Raw genomic sequence first — 24709 nt, 5'->3', positions numbered from 1 at the left:
TACTGCCTAAAAAGCTGGTATCGGAATCGGGAAGTACTGGAGCTTAGGCACCGATCCAATACCACATAATAAAGCCTTAAAAAAGAATCCATGTAGTAGTATTTATTTTTGTTATTTGTCTGTTGTAACTGAAGAAAGAAAGAAAAGTTCTACTGTGTTCATTGTTTGTGTTTGTTGTTTATATTTGACAAAGACTTTAACTTGAGCCAGACCGACAACAAATCACATCATATCACATCCATACAGGGATAGTAGTACACAGTTACACATAATAAAATATTTACCACACACTGGTATGAGATCAGTACTTGGTATTGGCCGATACGCAAGTATCAGAATTGGTGTCAGGAAGCAAAAAATGGTATCAGACCATCTCTATCTGAAAGGGGTCAAAAGAGAAGCAAAGGAGTTTGTCTATTATTGGCAGGTAAAGGGCAAGGACCGAGCAAAACCTGTTAGCTCCACCATTAATGGGCTACACAGGTAAAAGCATTTACACACATATTATTCCATTAGTTCCATTAAATCCATTTTTTTACTTTTTGGGAAAAAAAACAAGTAATCTGTGCAGGTTTTCATTAGGGGTGGGAAAAATAATAGATTCTTAGATGCATGTGTGTGTGCGTGTGTGTGTTTGTGTGTGTGTGTGTGTGTGTGAGTTTACGTATCGTCCCGTTTTCAGACCGTCTCAGATTTTCCAATGTGTGTGTATGTGGTGGAAGGTTCAGAGCTAGAGTGGAGGACAGAGTGGGGGGGGCGTACGGATCTCTGGAAGTTGCTCTCTCTCCTCCAGTTTGAACTCTTTAGACATCATTTTAGGTCAACATGTAAGAAATCTTGTGCCGATCGCAGACATGTCATTATGGCATAGCAACCAGTTCTGACACACACACACACACACACACACACACACACACACACACACACACACACATTCACCCACACAGACACAGACACACTCAGACACACACACACACACCTATCATAATACTGTTCCCTGGAGACCGTGTTGACCAACTTACTCCTAACTGACGTTTCCAATGTGTGTGTATGTGGGCACCAAGACAGGCCCACTGACAAAATTTCTGCGGAATTTTCTAGTTTAATTTTATAATTTAGCGGTAACAGGAACATCTCTGCACACAAAAAAAAAATTGGTTATCGAACCACACAATGCGCTCATTAAACGTGACTGGTGATGTGTTTGTGGATAATAAATCACTGTAATAAACTAGGCCTACTTTTGCAAACATATTTCTTTGGGTCTATGTTCATTTAAGCCAATTTATTGATTGCTTGTTGTTCTTCTAACGTTACTATAACGTCAGTGCTGCATATTATGACCAGTCTAAAAGCTTGGCTTTTATTTATAAGGGCTCTATTTACTATTACTTCCGGGTCACTTGGCCCATCTGTCTTTCTTTTAACGTAGATCGTCAAACGGAGAAATGAAAATAGGACCGTTATTTGAATTTGGTCCAGTCGTTTTTCGTTTATTAGAAACCAAAAAGGGACAAGTGCTCTTTTTTTTGTTTTTACCGTTTCGTTGTTTTTTGTTTGAAATGACAAACGAAAAAACGTTTTCTAGTTAATTTGTTTTTTTTGTTCAGATTGAAAAAAAAAACTATCAAAACGTACACCCGGGTCCAAGTCTCTGCTGTATAGAAACAACTTTATACAATGTTATCTAAAGAACATTTTTACCGTGAATAGCGTGAAATCCTACAGGTGGCTCCGTGGCGCAATGGATAGCGCATTGGACTTCTAGTCAAACACTTGAGGAGTGATTCAAAGGTTGTGGGTTCGAGTCCCACCGGAGTCGCATTTTTTCATTTGCGCTTCACAATGACAGAGATTTCGCGACTGGTTCAAATTATGGTTCTCTTAGCTAACCTCCGTCTTGCTCTCTTGTTATATTTTACACATCTTAGCAAGTTTGACTTCAGATAACAAAAATGTCACATAGTAATTTATAAAAATTGACATGCTTGATAAAATGTATACTTAAATCAATGAATGGCAAAATGTTTGTTGGAAATTAAAATATGAAATATGGAAATAGAGAAACATTTAGTAAATTGTTTAAAGGTGCCTTTACATTGCCTGTGACATTACCACAAAGTAATGAAATACATGTGGCAGAGCGCCTTAAAGTATTCATGTCAATTTTATTTATTTATTAAAATGTATGTATGGTCATTTATTTATTTAAGCTTTTATGTATGTATTTAAATGTGTTTTGGCTGAATAAGTAATTACAGTATTTAATTATAATGATATTATATTATTTAATTTTAATTATTGGTAGTTAATCAGGAAATAAAAAAATGACTAAGTGATTATTTCTACAAACCCACATTTATACTTTTATATATTTCCACCTTTTTATTTATTAATTTAGTGTATGTATTTATGTTAATGAGGTAGATGGTATGGTAATCTTTCAATCTAATCTAACTGTTAAACAAGATTAATCACATGATTGATTCAGGTCCACTTTGCTTTACACTTCGGTTACCCCCTACCTCATTAACATCCAGACACAAATACTGAAAAACCCAACATTTTTATTATTAATGTATGCATTTAATTATTTATGAATTGATTTAAACATTTATGTAATGATTTAATCATTGACAACATTTTGGTCTTAAACAATCAAAAATGACAACTGTGTAACAAAAAACTACTCTGTTATCTGTAATTCCAGCAACTATAACAAATCTCTTAACAACAAAGTGAAATCTTAAACTAGAACACATATTCATAATTGGAACATTCTGCCATTGGCATCACCAGTGATCACATCAGACGAGTGAAACTATAGCCAAGTGAATAATTGTAGGCATTGTAGCAGTTTGCAGGTTCAGTTTGAGGCATCAGGGATCATAAGGAGACAATAACTACTTATTCTAGCCACTAGATGGAGGCCATGTGTCAGTCAACGTGCAGTTAATAATATCTTGCCATGGTCAAAAAGAGCAGTGGACAATATTAGCTAACAGCCTATAGGACAGGGGAGGGAGGAAGTCTATATAAATAAACTGAGACAAGAAAGTGTGGCAGTTTGAGTCAATCAGATCACTGATTATGCAAATGCTGAGGACTTCAGTGGCCTTTCTTCTTCACATGGTTGCTTCTCTGGCGGTAAGAAACTCCAACTTATTTTCACCATGTTAAGAAACTCCAACTTATTTTTTCAATGTTATACTAAACACTACTCTAATCATTCCATATACAGACAGTTTGGGTTTTCTGAGCGTTGATGTTTTAGATACCTGTCTCAGATTTTTTTTCACCACGAAACAAAAAAAGTTATCCAAATTTCTTTTTGTGGTTGTCATAGCATTAAGAAAAAATGCCGGTTACAAAAGACCACCAATCTCTTTTCCTCTGCAGATAATCCAAGACCTCACTGGACAGTTTTTATAGTGACTGTTTGTTTGGCAAATCAGTGGTTCGCATGCAAAACTATAATAGTGTGACTAACAAGGAATTAGTTTCTGGAAAGACATCCTGCTTCTCATGTTACTGTATAGTGTCTGTATCTGTGTCTCTGTGTTATTGAATTTCTGTCTGTTTCTGTTGCACCAAAGCTTGCACTTGGGTGGAATTGTTGGGTCTCTGTATGTTACAGAGTGTGGTCTAAATCTACTGTCTCTGTAAAGTTTCCCGCGATAACTTCTGTTATAAACACCAGTGAATTGAATTGTTAATGTTTTAAACATAATTTTTCAAAGTGAAAACAATAGTTGGATACAAACTAGACAAGGTAGAACTAGACCATTGTTGGTTTAAAACTATAAAAAATGGAAACTACAGAATGTCAAACATGAAGCATTTATTTTTTCTATAATGGTTGCAATTTTTATCTGGAAGCAGTAGCTGTATTTAAATGTGTTTTTACTAATGAAACTTCTCTTTCCTCCCCTTTTCAGGCCCCTGTGCCATGTGAGGAGAATGTGGCCCGTCTGGAAGCCGAGATCCAGGGCCTGGTGTCTGTAATCAACGACCAGCATCGCTACATCCAGGAGCTCCACAACAGCCAGGCACAGTCTCTGGAGCACATACCCAACACACACCTGGGCCCTGAGAACCACTATAGAGGTAGGCAGAGTTACCTACATTAGCATTTCATCTGCCTTCACTTCAAAACTTCCTACATTATATCACCTGTCGGCTGTCCTACCTGCCTAGCTACAGTGGCTTGAGAAAGTTTACACACCAAGGCTAAAGTTGATTAAAAAGAGGAATGTAGAGAAGGAAATATCTTATGCCTTGATTAAAAGAAATTAGGAAAATCCAACTTTTTAAGGACACCAGTTTTCTTTGTGAATGAATAATGTATTGTTAATAAATCACTTTTTCTTCTTCAAAACACAGGGGACATAAATATAAACACCCCTATGTTAAATTCCCACAGAGGCAGGTACATTTTTTTTTTTAAAGGCCAATTGCTTTATGGATCCAGAATACTATGCATCCTGATAAAGTTCCCTTGGCCTTTGGAATTAAACTAACCCCATATCATCACATAGCCTTCACCATACATAGCGATAGGCATGGGGAACTTTCCAAAAGATCATCTCTCAATGCAAATCAAACCAGCCATTTAGTTAACTGAAATAACTAAATGTGATTAGTTTAATTCCAAAGGCCAAGGGAACTTTATCAGGATGCATTGTGTCCTGGATCCATGAAATAACTGGCCTTTAAAAATAGAAATCTGCTTGCTATCGGAATTTAACAGAGGAGTGTGTATATTTACGCCCCCTGTATTTTAAGGAAGAACATTTATTTGTTTATAACACATTATTCATTCACAAAGAAAAAATCTGTGTCCTTAAAAGGTTAGATTTTCCTAAGGCATTAAGATCAATTTTCAAAAGATTTCTTTTTATTCCTCTTTTTAATCAACTTTAGCCTGGGTGTGTAAACTTTCTCAAGCCACTGTACCCACAAACCAGTCTTTAGTGTAAAAGCAATGCTAATCAGTATTTTAATAACAGTGGATTAGATGACCAGTTGTAATGTAAAAGGGTTTTGCTTGTAGTGGAAAACTCACAAAGAATAATCACCAACTCTTTTAGCTCATTGTTTTAGATTTCCAGCCTTAAAAGTGTTCATATTAATCTTGTTTCCAACTACAACATGTGTTTGGTAACTTTGTGGAGTTGGTAAAGACCCAAACAAAGCTCAAAGAAGAGTGAATATTTAACCTTCCATTTATCTAAGCTAAAACAACTTCTTAAGGCCCTGCTAATCAACTATAAGCAGGCAGCCGATCAGCAGTTGGCATTTAGTAGCTTATGCTGCCTTTAAGTGTGGTTATGTTTCCTGTGAGAGTCCATGAACACCCCTCTGTTGCAGTAATTAAGACCTTGTAGGTGGGAAGCTTAGAGGAATCCCACAAAGATGTAAAATAAATGTCTGTGTGTTTCTGTTTGCTTCTGATGAATTGCAATTAATACCAGTTATGTACCTACATGGTTATAATACTTTACCTTGCCTTATCTTTGTGCATACAGACTGCTCCGAGGTGTTTGCAGACGGTAACGTGGCCAGTGGCCTGTATGTGATCCGTCCAGATGCTTCTCCCACCGCACTGAGCGTCTACTGTGACATGAACAATGGAGGAGGATGGACTGTCTTCCAGAGAAGAAGAGATGGCATTGAGAACTTTGACAGGTGTGTGTGTGTGTGTGTATGTGTGTGTGTGTGTGTGTGTGTGTGTGTGTGTGTGTGTGTGTGTGTGTGTGTGTGTGTGTGTGTGTGTGTGTGTGTGTGTGTGTGTGTGTGTGTGTGTGTGTGTGTGTGTGTGAAAAAGAAATGCCAAAGGTGAGACCTTGAACAAAAAGCCTTGGCTTTTTGGTTCCTTTTTTTGTATAAAGTATACTCTTTCTTGTATGTGCATGTATTATAATCATTGTGTGTGTCCAGAGCATGGGTCGAGTACAAACATGGATTTGGAGACCTCTACTCCCCTGATGGAGAATTTTGGCTGGGCAATAAACCTCTACACGATCTCACCTCACAAGGTGGGTTTCTATCTATGTGTGGCTTTGCAGGATTTGTATTTTTATTATAGGATTGTTGCCTGTGTAACTCAGTGTTTTCTAGGAAACTACAACCTGCGGATCGACATGGAGGACTTTGTGGGTAATCAGCGCTATGCAGAGTACAATAACTTCAAAGTGGGTGATGAAAAGGTGAAACAGGGACACTGCCAAAATTAAAACAGTATGAGGAAGTAAAAAGGCACAACAAAAATTGTGAAATTTCAAGTTATCTCATTCTCTTTTGCAAAACACAATTTTTTTTATGAATTTCCCCAAACTGGATTAAATCAATAAAGCGTTTGTAATTATATGTCTTTCCACTCTACTCTTTTTCTTTCAGTAAAAACTGCCTATAACCTTCTTTTTCTGTTTCTCTTCTGACTTGCCTTCTTTTGTCTTTAATCTTGCACTCTCTTTATTTCCCATAACAATATTCTTATTTAGACTGTTTTACGACCTTTATTATGGGAACAACATCAAGGACGCCTGGCTTCCGGCTTGCTAGCGGTTCTCTTCCTATGCAATCTCCAATAATCAATTTTTCTTTCATCATACTACTACCCCTTACTGCTCCTTAATCTTCCTCTCAACACATGTTAATCTTCTCATCTCTAACCATTCACTTTTTCCTACATTTACCCCCGTTGCCCTTTTTCCCTTCCTCTTATCTTGATGTCATGATTTAAAACAAAACTTTATCCCCTCCATCAACCTACAGTATTACATATATGAATTTAAAATATGCAACAATTCTTGCAGTCCTTAGTTTTGATTGCATATGTTTTCTATTTCTGAATTAAAACATTGTTCCTCATTGATGCAAGAATCAGATGATAGTCTATATATGTATATGTATAATATGTAAAAAAGCGCTTTTGCAACATCAACAATTTATTCAAAACTCTTTGCAATTTCCTCCCCTGTTCACAAAAAGGACCAGTACCAATTACATGTGGGAGAGTACACTGGGAATGCAGGGGATGCCCTGGTCGATGGCCCCCCCTTTGCTGGGCAGAAATGGACCAGTCCAGACTTGGGCTCAGGTGGGGTCAAGTTCAGCACCTATGATCACCAGAATGACGATGATGCTAAGTGTATCAGACACAGCAAGTCAGGCTGGTGGTTCAGCAGGTAATAGACTGACACCTTCATTTATGCTGCTAAGACAACACGCAAATTAGTAATGGAAAAAAAGGGAGAAAAGTTGAAAATGGCAATATACAAACACGAACAAGACCATATATGTCTAATCTTTTTTCCTTTTACTTCCTCATCAAAGGTGTGATTCAGGCAACTTGAATGGCCATTACTACAAAGGGCCGTACCAAGCGATGGCAGATGATGGGGTGGTGTGGTACACATGGCACGGTTGGTGGTACTCCATCAAATCCGTAGTCATGATGGTACGAGCCGCTGACCTCGAACATCCGCCACTGGGAATTGCGCCGTTACCGGAACAACGTGATTCCAGAAGAGCTGCAGGTGAAATCCCTTATGACCGACAGGCTGAAGAGAGAGGCCGACAGTTTGGAAGCGACGCGTCTCCTTACTCGAGCTGAAAAGCTTCCTGCTTTTTATACATTTGACTTAAACTGAATACATTGTCACGCAAGCCTTTCCTGATCTTTGCTGTTTGACTTTTTCAAAATATGTATACAATTGTGTTTATTTTATTGCTCAAAATAAAACAATGTTGCTTTAATATAATGTCATATTGCATTTATTCTGTGTCCAAAGTAAAACATGGTGAACTGAGGCAATTTGAGTACACTTGAGGTTTTTCAGGACAAACAGGCCAGTTACATAGTCTGGGAGTTTTTCTGGGACTTTAATATGTGACCCAAATCAAAGACAGATATGTTTCTGTTTGAGCACAAGGTGAGGAGGTTAGAGGAGGTGGGTGAGTCGTATGCTTTTGTTAATGAGAGATTTAAAGGAAAAAATAAAGGGGAGCAGGGTGAACACTGTCCTGGCCAACACACTTCTTTTGTATATTTGGCTCTGAGATGCCTGCTCAGACTTAACATCCGAGGGTGATTACATTCCACATAGTTGATTAAGGTAGAGGGTTGTGAGGAGCTTTCAGGGAGGAACAGATATCCTTTGGATGAAAGGTTCATGAACGGTCAGTTCCTCAAATTAACAAACTGAACAATTGTTCCTGTTTGTTCACAGTAAGACATCAAGTTCATTCACTTCTTTCAGAGGTCCCAAGCAGATTTATTGAAGTGATTGAGCTTCGCTATTAAGGGGAAAAAACATCCATTTTAAAAGAAGGGAAAAAGTTAAAGAATCCATGCTAATCCATCAAGAAGTACCCGTCATTTTATGATTTGTCAAACCCAAACATCTTTGAGTATGTTTTCACAATCCTACATATGCTACAAATCCAAGGTTTTCTGTTATCCACCCCCTTAGCAAGAGTGGTATAAAAGAGCAGGACAAACTGAACTTAAACTGTACAACATTTTAGAAATAAAAGGTAGGAATAGTCAAAACAAGAGTGAGGCGCCTGTACAGACCCTGAGGTGTGCCTGTTATGTTTTCTTCAGAAAAAGAAGAAGTGTTTGTTGAAGAACCAGGCATTTGGTAGAGAACAAGGCCAGTCCCACTCTTAGACTTAAGTGCATCGGTGCCACTGCAATGTCTTTTCGCTTTCAAAATAAGCGTCTTTAATGCAATTTATTCCAAATGTACAAGTTTATCATTAATATCCATTGTTGTTGGGGTTATCTGGGTGATACAGCTGCGGTTGATGGGAAGGAGGCAGAGTTCTGTGGTGAGTTGAAAGGTGAGGTGGGTGAGAGCCGGCGGGGACTCGCCAACAGGTCACCGTTGTGTAGCTTCCACAGCAGCTCCTCATTCTCCATGGACAGACGCTTGTTGACTTTGGATTCTTTCTGCAGCGTCTGCTGGAGAATGGCCTGTTCACTGGACAGCTGCCTGCAGGGGGAGACAGAGAGCTGGAGTGGGCTGAAGGGAGACACACTGTGGCTATCATGATTCATAAAGATAAAAGAACTTATGTAAAACATGCTTTACACTGGTTAACACTGGTTAACTAAACAAGATCGACCATGTGTTCTATGTGTTTATTTATCCAATAAAATACACTCCGTCTATCAACAAATGTCCGTGTTTTACCGTTCAGATGATACACTAGAAAACAATGCAGATGCTACATGCTTGTGATTATTTTGCCTATTCAGATTATTTATTAATTTGAGATTATTGTTAACTGTTTAAATTCAGGGACTGTTCTCGCAGTTCTATTATTTACTTTGACCCACTTATTAATCAGTAATGTGGATTCTGTCACAAATCTGATTGTGTAAATATTGTGTGAAAGCAGATGGCAAAACTGACACCTCTGCAGAGCAATGAATCACCATCTCACCACACACACAAACACACACACACACACACACACAAAACGCCCCCACACACAGACACATACACAACGCACACACATAGCACCTGGAGAACATACTTGGAGAGAGCAGCATGTTTGTCCATCCTTGCCTTGTAGTCCTCATTCTCCTGTTGGACCTTTGTCAGACACTCCTGCAGTTTCACATTAGTCTCCAACTGTATCACACAGCAACAAAAAGACTTTATGCATATATTCCTCTGAATGGTGACAATATGTCTGGACTGCATGCTTCATGTTCATCTTCAATTTAGCAATTTTTCACAGTGTAAAAAAAATAAAAAAGTAAACAGATCTCTATCTGAATACTAGAGTTCTGTTAGAAGGAAAAAAAACTCTGAAAAAGCATTTAAACCACAGGGAGGCAACCAACACTGCAAGCTAATAAGTGAAAGAAAAAGATGCTTACCAGTTTGTCCATTTCCATGAGCTTCTTCTCCTTATGGTGCAGCTGGTTGTTCTTGATCTCCAACACCACCTTAAGACTCTCTAGCTCCTGCTCCAGGTAGACTGTGTGGGAGTCCTTCTGCACAAACAAACAAACAAGTTAGCACAAGCTACATGGAACTGTAATGTCCCCTGTGGGGTAAGCAGCTCCCTGAGTCAGCACAGACAAAGACAGTAATACTGATTACAAGTCACCATGTGATCATCCTTATCATAGTGGTTTGGACAATAGTGGTTTGCAGGGGCCGGGTTGAAAAAAAAGGATTGGCCCCCCTGGTAACCCCTCACCAATCCAGAGGTAGAGTGCTATCAATCTGACAATTGTGATTTCCATTGGATCAGAGTACTGTCACTTGGCTCCCTGTTCTGCCAATCTTCCCAGCCCTTGTCACATGACCAATTAATGTTTCTATGATGACAAGCCAAGATTCTGATCCCATGGAACTAGCACTGCATTCCAGTGCTAGTTCCATGGGATCAGAATCTTGGCTGAAAACCATTCGTTTTTCAAAAAAGTGGCAGTGGCAGAAAATGTGGATTGTATTCTAATATACAATTTTTTTTAAATGAAAACATGAAAACAAGTGAAATTAATAATGAATATGGTATTTTATTTAGCACAATTACATTATGTTCTATCCTATCCAATATTTCCAAGGAGATTTTCTGTATTCTGATTAAACATCCACCCCTTCTTGATTGATTGTTTCCCCTGTGCCAACCCACTCAAAACATCCTGGAATCACCACTGGTGGTTAGAGATGTCAGTTCATGTGGATCGGAATACATTAGGGAGTGTGACTCTTCCAAACCAACATGGGGAGGTTGTGTTAAACATATTCAGAACAAACCTCTGTCAATTTTTATGACAGATATAATCATCTTTACCAGATTTTTGTCAGTGAGTATTTGCTTTCTCCTCTCCTCCTCCGCTTTCAGCTTCTCATTTAGAGCCGCCTTCTCTGCTGACAGCTCAGATATTTTCTCCTGGTAAGAGGGATAGAGGTGGACAGAGACAGAAGAGGGAATACTGAGCTTTGGCTCTTACCAATTTAGACACTTCAGAATCAGAAACAGTAGCAGGTAAAATTAAAATGCTGCTTTTTCACTGTGGAACTGAAAGGGACTAAAACACTTTTTTGCCAATATAATAAATGAGCAAAGTGTTTGTTTATGCAGGATAATGTCCAGACGTGCTATATAATGTGGAATATTAAAAGTTTAGAATTGATCTTCCTGCATAAATCTGTCGATTTTCTTTATATGGATTCATATCTATCCTAACTTTGCTTTGCTTGCAACATTAAATCTGAACTATTTGCTCCACTGTTAAATTAAAGGGAGTATGGCAACAGCACACGGACATATTATACGAAATAATCTTTCACACTTTACACACACTGTTAATACTCACTGCGTTTTAAATAACAAACATAAACTTTATCACCTCTCTAAGCTCTCTATTGTTCCAGAAAAGGTTTTCTATCAAATGGTGTTAAGGACAGCAGAGTGCCCGAAAAATGAAAGCATATCAGTGCAAAACAGATGTTGACGGAGTCTGAATGAAAGACAGCAAAAAGATTCTAAAATATGGCATCAGGTATATGTCATATATTGCAGCATGAAGAAAACATGCTCATGTGCAAATTATATCACTACACACGCAGATATTACTCTTTGCTCACCAATTCAACAATCGAGAGTTGTACAGGCAGCTGCAAGTGTGAAACAAAACATAGGGAGAGGGAAAGAATGGCACCTGCGTGTATTAAACTGAGCTGCACACGCCCGGGAGTGTCTGCTTTGCGATCACTGGAGGCCATACATGTTCTGGCAGGTAAACTCTGCTCTCAAATTTGATTGCTGCTAGCCCAAATGAAACTGACTTTGAGGCACTGGCCCTCCTACGATTGGTCACTTTTAGGGCAATTTCACCCAAACGGAGCATATCAGTCTACCTTAATTGACAGCTATCGTTCAGAAAGCCTGGAGTGTAGCCTACCGGTCGAAAAACAGTTTTTCTGTCTATGACAATGTGACACAAGAAGCACCGTAAATAAAGTAATGTATAAATGTCTCTCATATGTTTTGTTGCTGGGATGCAATGCTTTTGAAATGTCCGTAAATCCTTGTCAATGTAAGCTTATCTCATAACATTAGAGCTAGCCTCAACTACCATGGCTATTGTTTAGCCTGGCCAGCCAGTTTAATTAGCCTAAACTATAACAGAGTCAACTAGCCAGATACTTACAATTGTTTTTGGCATTTTAACTATTAGTGGACCTTGATCTTTACATCATACGCCACGTCATGAAACATTAAATCGGACTGGCTGGCCTAACGTTAAGGCTAATGTCAGATCTAATGTTAAAGGTAGGCTTTAAGGTTACATATCGAAATAGCAAGAATTTTCCGGACATTTATTGCACTCATCCCAACAACACAACGGATGAGAGACACTTATCCAGTCCTTTATTTACAGTGCTATCTTGCACTACAACGTTAAAGTTACTATATGTAACTGTATATGTGTTCTTTGAAGCTGTTAAGTCAGAAAGTAACGGAGGGATCATAAGTATTAAGTAAACCGTACACTTTTAAAAGTGAGTTGTTGCTTGAATAAAGGAGACATTGCTATTAAATATAAAGTAATTAGAAAATAGGTGCTCCTTGGAATAAAACATTATCATCATGCCCTGTTCATATTAACTAAACAAACTGGACTTAGGGACCAGGTCCTGTATTTGAAAGCCCCCTTACAGCATCAATTCCATTTCATTTTTTTTAAATTTTAAATTGCCACCTGCCTCCAGAATTTTCTGTTCTTCTTGACATAAATAAATAAGGTTTCATCATAAATTGGAGCCTAAAAACGTATCAGAATGCAGAAAATAGAGTATTTGATTTTACAAAGGGGTAGGTATCCCCAGACACCCCACTTGTCTGATCTTAAGTTTAAGCAACTATTAATTGATGAATGTTAATAAAAATTGTAAACAATTATTGTTTTGCGTGATTTGTGCCGGGCCTCACACAAACAGTCATAATTGAAAACTGAACCTATCATAGCTTTATAAATTATCATCAGAAGATATTGATACCTTTCTATTTGTTTACCATCTTACCTACATGTAAGATGATAAACTTTATATCTTCATCCACCCAGACACCAAAAAACGTGAAGACCCTGATTCGCTCCGGAGGTTCCCCCTACATTAAAGCCATGTCTGCCATAGCGTCCGCCCTCCAGCGCTCAGAAACACTCGCAGGCGCGTGGTGGTGGCTCTGTGCGTGTGCTGCTCAGTTAAATACACGCAGGTGTCAATCTTTCCCTCTCCCTATGTCTTGATTCACGCTTGCAGCTGCCTGTACAACTCAATTGTTGAGTTGGTGCGCAGAGTAATATCTGCACGTGTGAAATTATAGAATTAGCATGTTTTATCGTGCTCACAAGATATGGCATAACACAAACCTGACGCCATAAAAAATCGTCTGAAAACATTTCTAAAACTTCCTGTGCATCATTATTCAATGTATGAAAGTCTCTTACAGACAGAGATGTTTCAGTCTCCTTCAGAGTTTTATTCAGGTTTTCCAGGTCTGTCTGCTGGATCCTCTTTAGCTCTGAAAGGCACAAACTCATTTATTTATTTTAATTTTTACACAAACACACATTAGCAAGTGATTGAGCAAAATCACGGACCAATCAGTGATGACTAATCTTGAAAATACTCATTCAATATTTTAAAGCAATTAATGCATGTACCGTTAAAAATGTAAAGAATTTCAGATAATCCTCAGTTTTATGAATGACAGTTTTAGGCTGGTAACAAAAATAAAATATTTTAATAATGTGAAAAATACTAAGCTGTAGTATGTATTTTTCCTGCACACACCTTGTGTGGAGGTCTCATACTCCAGTTTGAGAGACTCCATATTCTGGCTGTGACACACTTTCTGATTCTTTCTCTCTGCTTCCTGTTGGCTCCTCAGCTCCTCCACCTGAAGGATGCAGATGAAAATTAGGGCGGTGTGCAAATTACTTTATACTGCTTACCCACCACTAGTATCAGCTCTGCTCGGCTCGGCTCGACTGCAATGCCCCGTCCTCTATTATTTATTGCAGAATTAGTAAATGTAAATGTAAATGTGCTGTATTTATATAGCGCTTTTCCAGTCTTAACAACTGCTCAAAGCGCTTTTACATCTACAGGGAACATTCACCATTCACACACATTCATACACTGTGGACGAAGCTGCCGAACGAGGTGCCCCCTGCTCATCAGATAAACATTCACACACATTCACACTCCGATGCGCAGCACCGGGGGCAACTCGGGGTTCAGTGTTTTGCCCAAGGACACTTTGACAATGACTGCAGGGGCGGGGTCCACCAACCTTCAAATTGGCAGGCAACCGCTATACCGCTGAGCCACAGCCGCCCCCATTAGTACGCCCCCAATTAGTACGAGTGTCACTACCCGATATTTGTGTGTGTGATCTGACCTGCTGTTCCATTAACAAGCGGAATTTGTCAGCCTCCTCCTGGTACGTCTGGTGGACTTTGTCCCACTCTGTTTGATAAAAGCTCCTCAATCTGACACACAGAGGAACATTCAAATAGACACAAATTACATCCAGACAACAGTAAAATCACAGCGTGGTATCACTGAAGATTTATAGGTATAAAAAGCATGTGAGGATGAGTGTCCAGCTGTGAGCACAGCAGCAGAGATGAATGCCACACCTGTCCTCCAGCTGCACTAGCTCCTCGTTGTGATGCTCCTCCTGCCTGTTCAATGCCTCCTCCAAGCTGATGCGCACTTCCTCCTTCTCCTTCTGCAGTCTTTCACAGCACTGTGATGATAAAACTGAAAGGAGACAAGAAGAGCGAGAGTTTGTACTACTAATCATAACAAATGCATATGTACAGATGTTCACATTTATGACAGTGTAAGTGAATTGCACTCTAAAACTGTAGGGTTTGCCAAATCCCAAAAAATCCCAATTCTTACATAATATGGCTTTAAAGTGTGATTTCCAAAATATACACTGATGCGATCATCATATCACATTATGTCAGTCCAGACTATATTGAGATTAGACATGCCTAGAACTGTCAGTGTCTCAACACATAATGAAGATTAGATGTTATTTGTTATATATTTTTATATATATATATATATATGTGTGTGTGTGTGTGTGTGTGTGTGTGTGTGTGTTCTTCAATGTTCTCTGACAACCACATTCCAGTTAAATTACCAGTTAAATTATTCTTACAGCAGACATGAGATCCAACCCTGAAACATCTGCAAGTCAGCTCAGAAGTATGCAGCAAGACTCATTCTTTTTATGACTCATTTGAACTCTCACACAAGCACATGCCTGCTTCCCTCTGTTTTTCCCTGTCATAATACGCCATTCTGATTTACGTGAAAATATATAGATAAATAATACCTGGACTACCATGTCTCTACCTCTCACTGCTTATGGGATTTTTGGTAATTTTTTCTACACTTACACAGTTCCCAGATATTCACTCAATCAGTGTGTATAAATGCAGTTAAAAAACAGAATTGTATTCAGGTTAAGGCAATACCCTGATTTCTCAAACACCCTGGTTAAAATCTTAGTTCTCATAACCAGGTTAACAGACCTAGAGAACTCCCTCAGTAACCTGGGTATTCCTGCATACATCAGGCTATAAATCATGCTGCCATTCTGTGGTAAGCCAGATAAGTTACTTAACTATATGATAAAAACTAGAAAAATCCGTCATTTACTGTAATCCAGAGAATTCATTCCTTACTTCAAGGACCAGATAGTGATATTGACCAGAACTAGTTTGTCAGCCCTGTCAAATTATTACCATACTACGCAAGGCACGGGTTGGTAATGACAGTTATATGATAATAAACTTTTTTTGTGCCTCTGATATATATTCACGTCACTCTGCAAGTAGTCCATTCATTTGTCAAGATGGTAAGTCATTCAAAGCAGAGGTCCACCAAAGAGCCTGCAATCGTTGCGGAAGGTTATCTGATGTGTTCTAAGAATTTTGGACGTGTGAGGGGAATATTTTTTCTTTCTTACTGTAGCTGAAGCAGACAACGGGACAATACTTTTATTTTTAATTTAAATTTTATGTTGGCAACGCAAGCTGGAGTGACATAGCAGAAGACGTTGAGAAGTTGCCATGAGGAATACTTTACGAGCACAATTTTCTGCAGTGCAGAGAGGGAGTGGCCAACACTAAATTTAGCTGTAAGTGTTAGCTATTTGAGCTGTGTTACCTACAGTTGTGTCCAAAAAAATAGCAGTCCAAAATCACTAACCTCATTAATCATATTTTTTGGTGGAAATGATATTTCTACATGGCAAATAATTTACTAGTAAGTGTTGTAGAGTCATAGAAAACCAACAGACCCAACATTCATGACATGCATTTTGCTCATTCATGGTAATTGAATCTGTAATAGAGAGGTTGTGTTCAATTAGTGAGGAAACAGATGTCAATTAGGGCTTTATTTAAGGAAGGAAGGAAGCAAATGTTGTGCATGCTGGTTATAGGGCATTTCACACTGAAACACTCAGCAACATGGGTCATATCAGACATTTCTCTGAAGAACAGCGGACTTTGATTGAAAACTAGATTGGAGAGAGGAAAACATATAACATTTGTAAGTGCATACAAATATATAGCTGCTCAGCCAAAATTATTCAACTACTATTCTACTATTCAAATGCATCAAAGAAGTGCCAAAAGGAAATTCAACGAATAATTAAAGTTACCTGTGAGAAGAAGGCTATGTGAAGAAAAGCTATGAGCTAGAAGACCCCGCAAAGTCCCATTGCAGAAAAAAAGACATATACTGAATAGGTTGAAATTTGCCAAAGGACACATTGACTGGCAAAAGGAGAAATGGAACAACTTTCTGTGGACTGATAAGAGCAAAATTGTTCTTCTTGGGTCAAGGGGCCGCCGACCCCCATGTATTGAAAGCCCAATTCCAGGACCTCAATCCCACTTGTCAATACTGTATTTTTTTTTAGACAGCCTAATATTCCTTTTAAAAGTATAACACAAACTTGATCAATGTTGGTTGTGTTTTGGTTTGGAATTGAACGTGCAGCATTCCCAATGCATTACTATTATGAAATTCAAAGCTATTCTAAGAATTTGGAGCATTATTCACTTTTTTAAACACACTGCTATTATTCTGAACACAACTGCAGAAGCTAGTTGGCTCAAGCAGACAGTTAACCAGGTGTCTCAAAGCTACCAAGTGATGGGCGGAGACAGAGAATACATGTACTTGAAAGAGTCCGGCAGTCCTGGCAGACAAAGGTCCAGTCGAGAGATTGGATGGAAAGTCCACTGAAGTCCACTGTGGTCTGAAAGGATAATCCTTGCTAGATTACTAGCTAGCGGTAATCGTTAGTTGGGAAGTTGATAGCTACCGTTAGCCAGCTGAAGCAAACAGTTGATCAACGGTGAGTAACGTACGTCACAGACTAACACAAATATTGTTTTATTAAAATATTAACTGTTCTACATATTGCTTGTATTGATTTTGGTTGATATTGTTTGGAGTATGTTGTACTTTAACTGTGTCAGCTGGTTTATTGATTTGAATTGTGTTTGGTTTCTTGTTTTAATATCAATTATATTCCTTTTAACAGAAAAGATGTTGCTATTTTACCATATAACCAAATAAAATTGTATATTTTTATAATTACTTCAGTGTCTCTGACCCTTAACTTGGTAAAACAAACCTGTGTGCTTAAAGGTCTTCAGCCTATCCTAATTGGTGTTGTTGGAAATCTTTAATCCCCCAAGTGGTATTGCCTTGTACTGCCACACTCACATGACTCAACATCTTTGTCAACTCAACTTGCTCTTGTCGTCTGTTGCCCTCCTTCTCATTTGACTGTGTCGTCTTGCTGCGTCGACGCTGACTTGGTCAGGACAGTGTTGTTTCACTCTGTCGTTGCTTTGTGTCATTTCACTCAGTTGTTTCTATGTGTCGTTTCACTCCGTCGTTGCTATGTGTCGTTTCACTCAGTTGTTGCTATGTGTCGTTTCACTCAGTTGTTGCAATTTGTCGTTTCACTTGGTTGTTGCTATGTGTGAGCAATCACATTTAACAACAATAGAGTGAAACAACGCATAGTATCAACACAAAGCATCGACAGAGTGCAACAACACAAAGCATTGACAGAGCAGAGACAGAACGCATTGACAGAGTGCAACGACACCCTGCATTGACAGAGTGCACAGAGTCAAATGACGAGGAGGGAGTTGACAAAGAAGTTGAGTTATGTAAGCAATTAACATAAACAGATAGACATAGACATTGACAGGAAGCATAGACATAGACATTGACACATAGACATAAAGAGTAAGCATTACGACTTACTTTTGGCATAAATGGGACCCCGTAAAACTTAGATCTTAGATACTTAGATAGAGGACGGTCACTTGGTTCTTTCGTGGAATGATTGTAAAGATCTCCAAAGAATATGTTCACAGCATTTCCTCTCTAACTGGGGCGTTTGGAGTTAAACCATGTATTGAGCTAATTTACATAGCTCACGTTACTTTATTGTGGTAACCGTTAACTTAGTTTAATATGGTATATGTTGTTTTCTTTTGTGGTTTGTACATTTTTTACCAAAAGTTCCTTCCTACGACCATTTTGCAGAGCCACCGTCGGTGCTTACAAAGTCTAGCGCCGTCCAAGGAGATTGTTATTGGTGTGACGGAGCGCATGTCTGCCGTCACCGTAGCTATATGCTAACTATTTCAGCCCTCAAAGTAAGACTTTAAATGTTACCTGTAGATATGTTTATTTATCGAGTTCATATGTTCTGTTCTGATCACAATGTTCAAATCACCTGTTAACCTAGCCATTCATCAAATTGTTAACGTGAATTGTATATATGGGTAAATGTCTAGTTTAATGGATATTTTCTTTTGGGCTGTATGGAGCTTTTAAACTGTCTAGTCACCTTAGCCACCCACTCTACTCCATTGTAGAGTTGGTATTTTTCAAATTAATAGGCGGGGTTTAGGCCTATACAGTCTGGTAGTTCCGTTTGTTCATGACAGAGCGCATGAGAAAAACCTGAGGGAGCAGAGCGTATGTCCCATGAATGTTGTCAGTAATGACTTGTCTATAATAGGAAACAGTGTATGTTTTTGTATAATGTGATCTTTTTGACTCTCCTGTCAATTTCTTTTATTTTGTGAAAGTGTTTTGTTTTATTTGCCCCGGTGCAGTTAATTTCTTGTATCACTATTTTGCCTTGTGGGCCTTACTTGTTAGCGATAAATATCCCATCTCATCAATGTCATCTCAGACTCACATTGAATGTTTTTCCTCTTGATCACGACTACTAGCTACTACTAGCTACCCACAACAAGAAGTTATAAGAAATAGAATAACCCAAAGCATTTTTTTCTTTTATAACAAAATGTACGTGTTGTACTTACTCCAGCGCTGTGGATATAGGTCTGGCAATGCGAGACTACTTACTTAGTATGTTATGTGTTGGAGGAACAGGGACCAGGGACATAAGGATGCCATCACTTAAAAGGGTAAATTTGATCAAAATCCCTGTACACACGTCAACTGTGCCGTCAATAATAATGTTCTACCTTATGTAACTGTGTGAAAACAACTGTCTGTAGCTGGGACAGTTGCTGTTTTCCTCTAAATGGAGCTCTATAGTGCAAGTGAAAGCGCCTGTCATTATGCTGATGGAGACACAAAGCCGACAGCTGAGATTTAACACAAGCTTGCTTTCTAGCATAGACTGAACATTACAAACTGTGTGTGTGTGTGTGTGTGTGTGTGTGCGTGTGTGTTTGTGTGTGTGTGTGTGTGTGTGTGTGTGTGTATGTTTGTGTATGTTGCAGCAGGTGCTTTGCAGGGGGAAGTGTAATATAATGACATCATTTGAGAAGAGACCCCACTACTTCCCCTAGTATAAAAAATGACTAGCTGGGGGACATTTGTGCAGTGGTGTGAAGGCTTTACTTTTTTTTCAGATAAAATGAAAACATGAGACAGTAAATGCAAGGAAACAAGGAAAACAGATTGCAATCAAGAAAAGGCACCTGACTTGGCATTTCAGGCCAGAGTATGAAGAACTATTTTGTTGGATGCAGACACACGAGAGATATGGTAAAACTAAACATTTGGTTACGCTGGTTTAAAGTCCCTTCAGGAATTATTGGTTCCGACTGTACTGTTTGATTAGAGAAAAATCTAATTTCGGGATTATCGAGACAAGTTAAAAGCAAAGGAAGCACGGATGCTGCTTTAACCTGATAATAATGTAATGGTAATAGCTGCAGCAGCAGTTGTGTTACAGTAACTCTACATTGTAACCCCTCACAGAAAACTATTTAAACCATTTAAAATTACACACTGAGACAGGAACAGGTCTTTCCCAGAATAACCCTTTCAGGATTTATCTGACAGAGTGCATGTGTGTGTGTGTGTGTGTGTGTGTGTGTGTGTGTGTGTGTGTGTGTGTGTGTGTGTGTGTGTGTGTGTGTGTGTGTGTGTGCGTGTGTGGCAGCAGGGGTCTGTACATTGCTGACATTCCTCAGCTCTGTGTGTAAAGAGAAGAGCCAAAGGTCAACACACAGTAAAAGAAGAGATTATAGTCGCTGCTGCTGTGAATGATGAACAGAGCAAAAGTGGAAGAAGAGGGGGTGTTTTAGAACGTAAGTGATGGTGAACAAAAAAAAAGGCTTTCAGGAGGTGCTCTTCTGTTGTGTGTGTGTATATGTTTCTATGTGCATGTTTGTGTGCAGAAATTCCTTAATGTTAATACAATGTTGTCTATATTAATACAGCGCATTTGAGCACAAACTGTGTAGGTCTATCCAGTGAGTGTGTATGTATGTCACTATGGTGTGTTAGCTTAACATCCAGACTGGTAAAGCTGCTATTGACATGATGCACACTCTAAGCTATCTGAATACATTCGTACCAGTATCAGTTAGCATTTAGGATGCTTTTAAACAACAAACTTGATAACTGTTTCATAATTTTCTGAAAACTCCACAGCAGTGGAGGTGATAGGATATATTATTTGGATGGATCATCTTTTGTTATTGATGTCTTACTAATATGCTGTAATTATGTTAAAAGTTCCATTTTGTCTTGAGATGGTTCTCATACTAGTAGACTAGTGGATCATGTGGTTAATTTATTAATAAAAATAACCTGGATCCTATTTTCCTATGTTTTTGTGTCTAAGTGACTGATAGGAACAACAATCTTTGAAAGTGGTGCAGGATTAAGCAAGACCGCTGCAGCAGCGAATCAAGCTGCAATGGGATATTGTGCACCTTCAATTTACATCCACAAAAGTGCTTGTTTTTGCCACTGACATGCTCAGATTATTATTCTAAATGAAAAACAATATAATAAAAAAGATTCTTAAGAAGGTCAACCTTTTTGTTAAAGTGTGAGATCCGCTTTGTTGAACATGAATTTCCCTTTGAATTCATGTTCAACATGAACGGTATCATATTTAATGTTTTGTGCCATAAAGCCATTTCTGTATGTGCTGTAAAGCAACAAACTAGATTTCATTCAAAATCCTACCCAGTGGCACAGACATTGTCAATGCAATATGGAGATGGCTGCAGGCTGTCAATTTTCTCTATTGTTTAACATGTTTATAGAAATTGAGCAATGATTGAAATCTTAACAACTCAATAATGTTAATGTTTAATGTACTAGTCCTCTTGTACACATAATAATCCCATGCAGACACAGGTGCACGGAGCATATGGCAGATATGATGACAGGTTACGGCCTGTGCAGAGGCTGCTTTTGCTCTGAGCCTTTGCTAAGAATGAGGAGCAGCCGCACGTCAATATTACAACAGAATTTACACCAGATTTTGAATGGCAGTGACCTGTCCTTAAAATATGTGAGTGTGTGCGTGTGTCTCATATGGAAATGCATAAGAGAAAGAGACAGAAAAAGAGAGAGAAAAGAAAAAGAGAGAGAGTGAGAGAGAGATCGACAGAGAGAATGTGCAGGCGTATGAATTAGCAGTTGGTAGGATACAGTATGATGTTTTGTGGATGCGTAGAAGGATCCTTCTGAAGCGTCTGCTTACCCAACTCCTCTCGGAGGTTTGACAGTTCCAGCGACAACCCTTTCTTCTGCTTCAAAGCCTCCTCGCGCTGCACAAAAGAGAAGATGAAATTGAGGAATGCTCACTGAGGCTGTGTCCAAAGTCATTCACTCTTTAGTAATAATAGATAGTGTGGAGGAATATATAATAGAGAGTATGGAGGATTATTTAGTGTGTTAGATACACTACTTGGGTCATTTGTCTTATCCAGCAGCCATCTAAGTTCCCATGATTGCACAATCATTTCTAATATCATGTTGGGATGATTTTAGTACACTTTCAAAAGTAAATAATTCTCACTATGACTTTAGGACACTACAAATTGTAGACACACAATATTGTGAACTATAGTGAACAATGAATGATTTCAAAAACAGTTGCCATTCTGATGTAGAATTTGTACTCACTCACTGATGTTAATGATTGTGATACAGTAAAATATTTGTCACTGAGTTTCTTTTAGTATTGTTCTTTACTGCTCACTCACAACAGCATATGAAAAAAAAGAGCTTCTACGTCAAACAATGTTTAAGGTTAGGACTGAATCAACAAAAACATCCTGAGGAAACTGTAATTTCCATTCCCTGCTCTAAAGGAACAGGAGCCCACTATAAGGTAACAATAATGTCAATCTCAATCATTTTTACATTTATAGAGACAGAGACATAGAGACAGTATTTTACAGTATTTATCTACCACATACAATGTAAAGCTGCCTACACCCAACCAGAAACCACACACACATGTGGGTGGACTAGCATAAACTTGAACTTAATGATTTAACCTAAGTGCACTGGTGCACTCCAAAACAGAACATTGTGATACCAAAGTCCTTACTAATTACTTCACAACAGGAGTACTTGAATTTACAATGGAAAATGAACATTTGTGAACCTGCCTTCTTGCTTTCAATCACACACACACACACACACAAACACACACACACACACACACACACACACACACACACACATACACACACATACACATACTGTATATAAAGACCATCTGTTGTCTGAGGGGTCAGCAAAATGAAAGAGCAGACAGAGACAGAGGCAGTGGAAAAAGAGAGCCAAAAAGTACAAAGACAGCTTGTGATACGTAGTAATATGAGAGATCATTGGAGTGGTAAGAGAAAAGATAGATTTTTGTAAAGTGACATGATGATTTCCTTATTCCTGATCCCTGTTGATCACAGCTCGGACTGAAAGACCAACACGTGTAAAAAGAAAGAAAAGAGCAGCAGAACCCCATCTACAGCAGTAAACACACACACCTTGCGTTTCTTCTTGCGGCGATGAGGGGGGGCCTTGCTGGGCTTTACATGTGCTTTGCTGGCCGTGGAGCCCATGTCTGGGTGAACGAAGACACACACACACACACACTTCAAAAAATGTCTTTCTGTTCTTCCTCTGTTTCTCTCTCTAAATGATTCCCTACCCACCAGTGGACATCACAAACTGCAAAAAACACACATACATACACACACACACACACACACACACACACGCACTCTCTGCCCTCCTTCTACATGGGACGCTCTCTCTCTTTCTCTCTGTCTCTGCTACTGACTGACTCTGTTTCTCAGCCGCTTCAACTCCTCCCACACTCTACCTGTTCACCACCCTGTCCTTCCCCCTCTTTCCATCTGTTTCTCCTCCTTCTGCCTTGATACTGTGTGTGACAGAGGAATGCAAGTTATTTCTGCACCCGCTTTCTTTCTTGTTCTTATCTGTATACTTATCTCCCTTTCTCATCAGTTGTTTACTCATAAAAAAAAACTGGTGTATCTGCATTCAACTCACGCCTCTCCTGTCTTTAATCATATCTTTTCATACTTTCTATTTCATTGTCTCTCTGTATATTTAAAGATTGCATTAAAAAGAACTTACATTAAATAGTCAAATACTCAATATTTTAAGATGATTTTTTCGGCTTTTATTGCCTGTATTTATAGGACAGATTAAGTTAAGAAAGGGGGAGAGAGAGGGGGATGACAAGCAGCAAAGGGCCGCAGATCGGAACTGAACCCCGCGGCTGCTGCAACACGGTCTGAGCTTCTGTGCAGTGGGCGTACATGGGGATATGTTATTTTAAACTTTACTTTTTATTGTATGTCTCATAAAACTGTCTACATTTACATCAACATTTACTACCCAGGAAAAGTGGAAATGACAAAACAAAAGAAAAACACCTGGCATCCATAAATGATCCACAAAGACACGTTCTTGCTTTGGAAGCGTTTTAATTACACTTTCTTAGTTTCTGGGTATTAAAGTCCTTAGGGAATTAGTTCATCCAAAGGTCCTCTATATTAAACTGGGCTCTGCAAAATAGCAAAACAGTCTCAAGAAGGAAGTTGTTTTGGTGGAACATGTATACGTGTAAGATTGGCCGATAGCCTAGCTAGCTGTCTGAATTTACCCTTCAGAGATATGAGGAGCAATTAAACATAGTCCTCAGAAATCTAACAGAGTTCAAAATTCTAACACAAAGAAAGAGTAAGGAAAAGGAAATTGGCCAAAAAGATATCCAGTGTAATTTTTCGGCATCACCAGAGAAAGTGGAAGTGGAACGCCGTGGATATGGACTAAAGTCCTTTTGT

The 24709-nt window shown here is 38.8% G+C and overlaps 2 protein-coding genes and 1 non-coding gene across 6 annotated transcripts in view; 2 read left to right on the top strand and 1 right to left on the bottom strand.

The window, feature by feature from the left end:
• The first annotated feature begins 1730 nt into the window (after positions 1 to 1730).
• trnar-ucu lies at positions 1731 to 1822 on the top strand. Its single transcript is given in 2 exon segments — positions 1731 to 1767; positions 1787 to 1822. It is a non-coding gene; the product is annotated as a tRNA-Arg (tRNA).
• Positions 1823 to 2985: 1163 nt separating this feature from the next.
• On the top strand, positions 2986 to 7633 carry LOC117957323 (fibrinogen-like protein 1). The gene is made up of 7 exons (XM_034892986.1): positions 2986 to 3147; positions 3939 to 4107; positions 5529 to 5688; positions 5941 to 6038; positions 6121 to 6209; positions 6994 to 7190; positions 7339 to 7633. The coding sequence occupies exons 1-7, from the start codon at positions 3091 to 3093 to the stop codon at positions 7616 to 7618; spliced, it is 1050 nt and encodes a 349-aa protein (XP_034748877.1). The 5' UTR covers positions 2986 to 3090; the 3' UTR covers positions 7619 to 7633.
• Positions 7634 to 7756: 123 nt separating this feature from the next.
• LOC117957301 (microtubule-associated tumor suppressor 1 homolog) overlaps positions 7757 to 24709 on the bottom strand; it is a 71731-nt gene continuing 54778 nt past the window's right edge. For all 4 annotated transcript variants that reach the window (XM_034892959.1, XM_034892950.1, XM_034892975.1 and 1 more), the window contains 9 exons: positions 22087 to 22153; positions 14684 to 14807; positions 14443 to 14533; positions 13833 to 13938; positions 13487 to 13560; positions 10825 to 10923; positions 9899 to 10015; positions 9550 to 9647; positions 7757 to 9002 (listed from right to left, as the gene is read on the bottom strand). In XM_034892959.1, coding sequence (XP_034748850.1) covers positions 8789 to 9002; positions 9550 to 9647; positions 9899 to 10015; positions 10825 to 10923; positions 13487 to 13560; positions 13833 to 13938; positions 14443 to 14533; positions 14684 to 14807; positions 22087 to 22153 — 990 coding nt within the window. In that variant the 3' untranslated portion in view covers positions 7757 to 8788. The remainder of the gene's footprint in view (positions 9003 to 9549; positions 9648 to 9898; positions 10016 to 10824; positions 10924 to 13486; positions 13561 to 13832; positions 13939 to 14442; positions 14534 to 14683; positions 14808 to 22086; positions 22154 to 24709) is intronic.

This window comes from Etheostoma cragini, chromosome 2 (assembly GCF_013103735.1).
Source record: "Etheostoma cragini isolate CJK2018 chromosome 2, CSU_Ecrag_1.0, whole genome shotgun sequence".
NCBI classification, from domain to species: domain Eukaryota; kingdom Metazoa; phylum Chordata; class Actinopteri; order Perciformes; family Percidae; genus Etheostoma; species Etheostoma cragini.
This window is presented reverse-complemented; position numbering and strand designations above follow the sequence as displayed.